This window comes from Merops nubicus, unplaced genomic scaffold, assembly GCF_000691845.1.
Source record: "Merops nubicus isolate BGI_N331 unplaced genomic scaffold, ASM69184v1 scaffold35628, whole genome shotgun sequence".
Lineage (NCBI taxonomy): Eukaryota > Metazoa > Chordata > Aves > Coraciiformes > Meropidae > Merops > Merops nubicus.
The window spans coordinates 640-2,412 of NW_008626953.1; the positions used below are offsets into that span (position 1 = coordinate 640).

At 58.5% G+C, this 1,773-nt stretch overlaps 1 protein-coding gene across 1 annotated transcript; it reads left to right on the forward strand.

Annotated features, from left to right (window-relative positions):
• Window positions 1-13: 13 nt before the first annotated feature.
• Window positions 14-444, forward strand: LOC103778579 (growth/differentiation factor 15-like; the record flags this gene model as incomplete). Its single annotated transcript, XM_008946170.1, has 1 exon — window positions 14-444. A coding segment is annotated over one exon (431 nt), but the record flags the coding sequence as incomplete, so codon positions are not given.
• Window positions 445-1,773: the final 1,329 nt, after the last annotated feature.

Below are 1,773 nucleotides of genomic sequence, written 5' to 3' on the forward strand. Positions count from 1 at the left end.
CTGGCCTTCACAGCCAACATCTCAGCCCTGCTGGCCACCACGGGGGGCGACACGCTGGTGCTGGAGGTGGAAACCCACGAGAGCACAGGTCGAGGGGCCAGGAAAGCCCGTGGGCTGGAGGAGGAGTGTGGGAAGAGCGATGGGAAGTGCTGCCTCAAGTCGCTCAAGGTCTCCTTCCAGGACATCGGCTGGTCGGACTGGGTCATTGCCCCCAGCAGCTACTACATGAGGTTCTGTGAAGGTTCCTGTCCCCACAACTACAAGCCGGCCAGCATGCACGCCCAGATCAAAGCCCGCATGCACTCCCTCTCCAGGGCCACCCCCCCGCCCTGCTGCGTCCCCGCCGCCTACGACCCCATGGTGCTCATGCACTACGACGGTGAGGGCAGGCTGGTCTCCACCCTCTTCGAGGACATGTTGGTCACCCGGTGCCACTGTGCCTGATGGCATCGCCTCCAGCTTGGACGGGCACCCACCACCACCAGGATCCCCAAAAACAGACCCTGTGGCACAAGATCTATCCGCAAATCTATCCGCGCCCGTCCTGACTCCACTGGCTCAGCCCAGAGGCCTCCAGTTGTGGACCTTCCTCCACAGACACTTATTGCTCCCTCTTTTCCCTTATTTTCCTCTTTTTTAAACCCATATTTTATTTGAGAGGTGAATCCTTCCCACCCAAGAGAGCCCAAAAGGGCCAGGGGGGGATCTGTCCCTGCGTGGCCGCAGCCCACTCCATGTCCAAGCATCATCTCTGCTCAGTTTAGAGACTCATTTTTACAACCCTCTTATTTATTGCTAACTTATTGTATTTTATAATAGATTATCTTTTCAAAAAGTTTTTTTTCTTGGTGTATTTGTATTTTATCTATTTCTATAAAACAGAAATAATCTGATCACAGAAAGCCATGGGAACGGGGCTGCTGGCTGCTCCTCCTGCACGCCCCCAGCCAAAGCCCCTTCAGCTGGGGGGGGTCCCGCAGCTCAGACCCTCGGACCCCCCTCCACATGTGACCCATGGGGATCTGACTCCATGTGGATTTGCTGGCAAATCCCTGTGGTTTGCTGAGACCAGGCCAGCCCCATCCCCGCCCTGCCAGCAGCCACCGTGGCTGGTGAGTAATGCCTGGGCCATGCTCCCAGAGACCTTTGGGTTGTTTGTGTCCTTGAGGTGGGTGCTGGGTGCAGCCTTGACCCCCCTGAGTGTGGCGTCCAGCTGGGATGTGGCCACTGCCCAATTTCCAGCTACCTCCAGCCATGGGGCACCAAGGAGTGGGGCAAACCCCAGCTCCCCCAAGCTCTGCCACCATCGAGATTGGTGGCACACGCTGTGTCCCCAGGGGACTTGCCACAGCTGGATGGGGTGGCTCTGCTGGTCACAGCTCCTCTGTGTCCTGTCCCCTCTTCCAGCATGTCCTGGGGGTGTCCTGGGCTGCCCAGCCCCTTCTCAGCTCCCAGTGGGGACCTGGGCGTGAAGAATGTGGGATATGGGGACCTCCATTCTGGGGATCAGCATCTGAGGGACATGGGCTCTGAGGACCTCCACTCTGGGGATGGGGCCTTTGGGGACCAGGGCTTGAGGGACACAACTCTGGGGACTTTCACTCTGGGGATGTGGACTTGAGGGACATGGACTTCAGTGACCTCCGCTCTGGGGACCCGACCCAAAGTCTCATCGGCTCTGGGGACCTGTCCTTGAAGGTGCTGGTCTCTTGAGACCCCCCTCTAGTGACACAGGCTCTGGGGACCTGTCCTTGCAGGTGCTGGTCTCTTGAG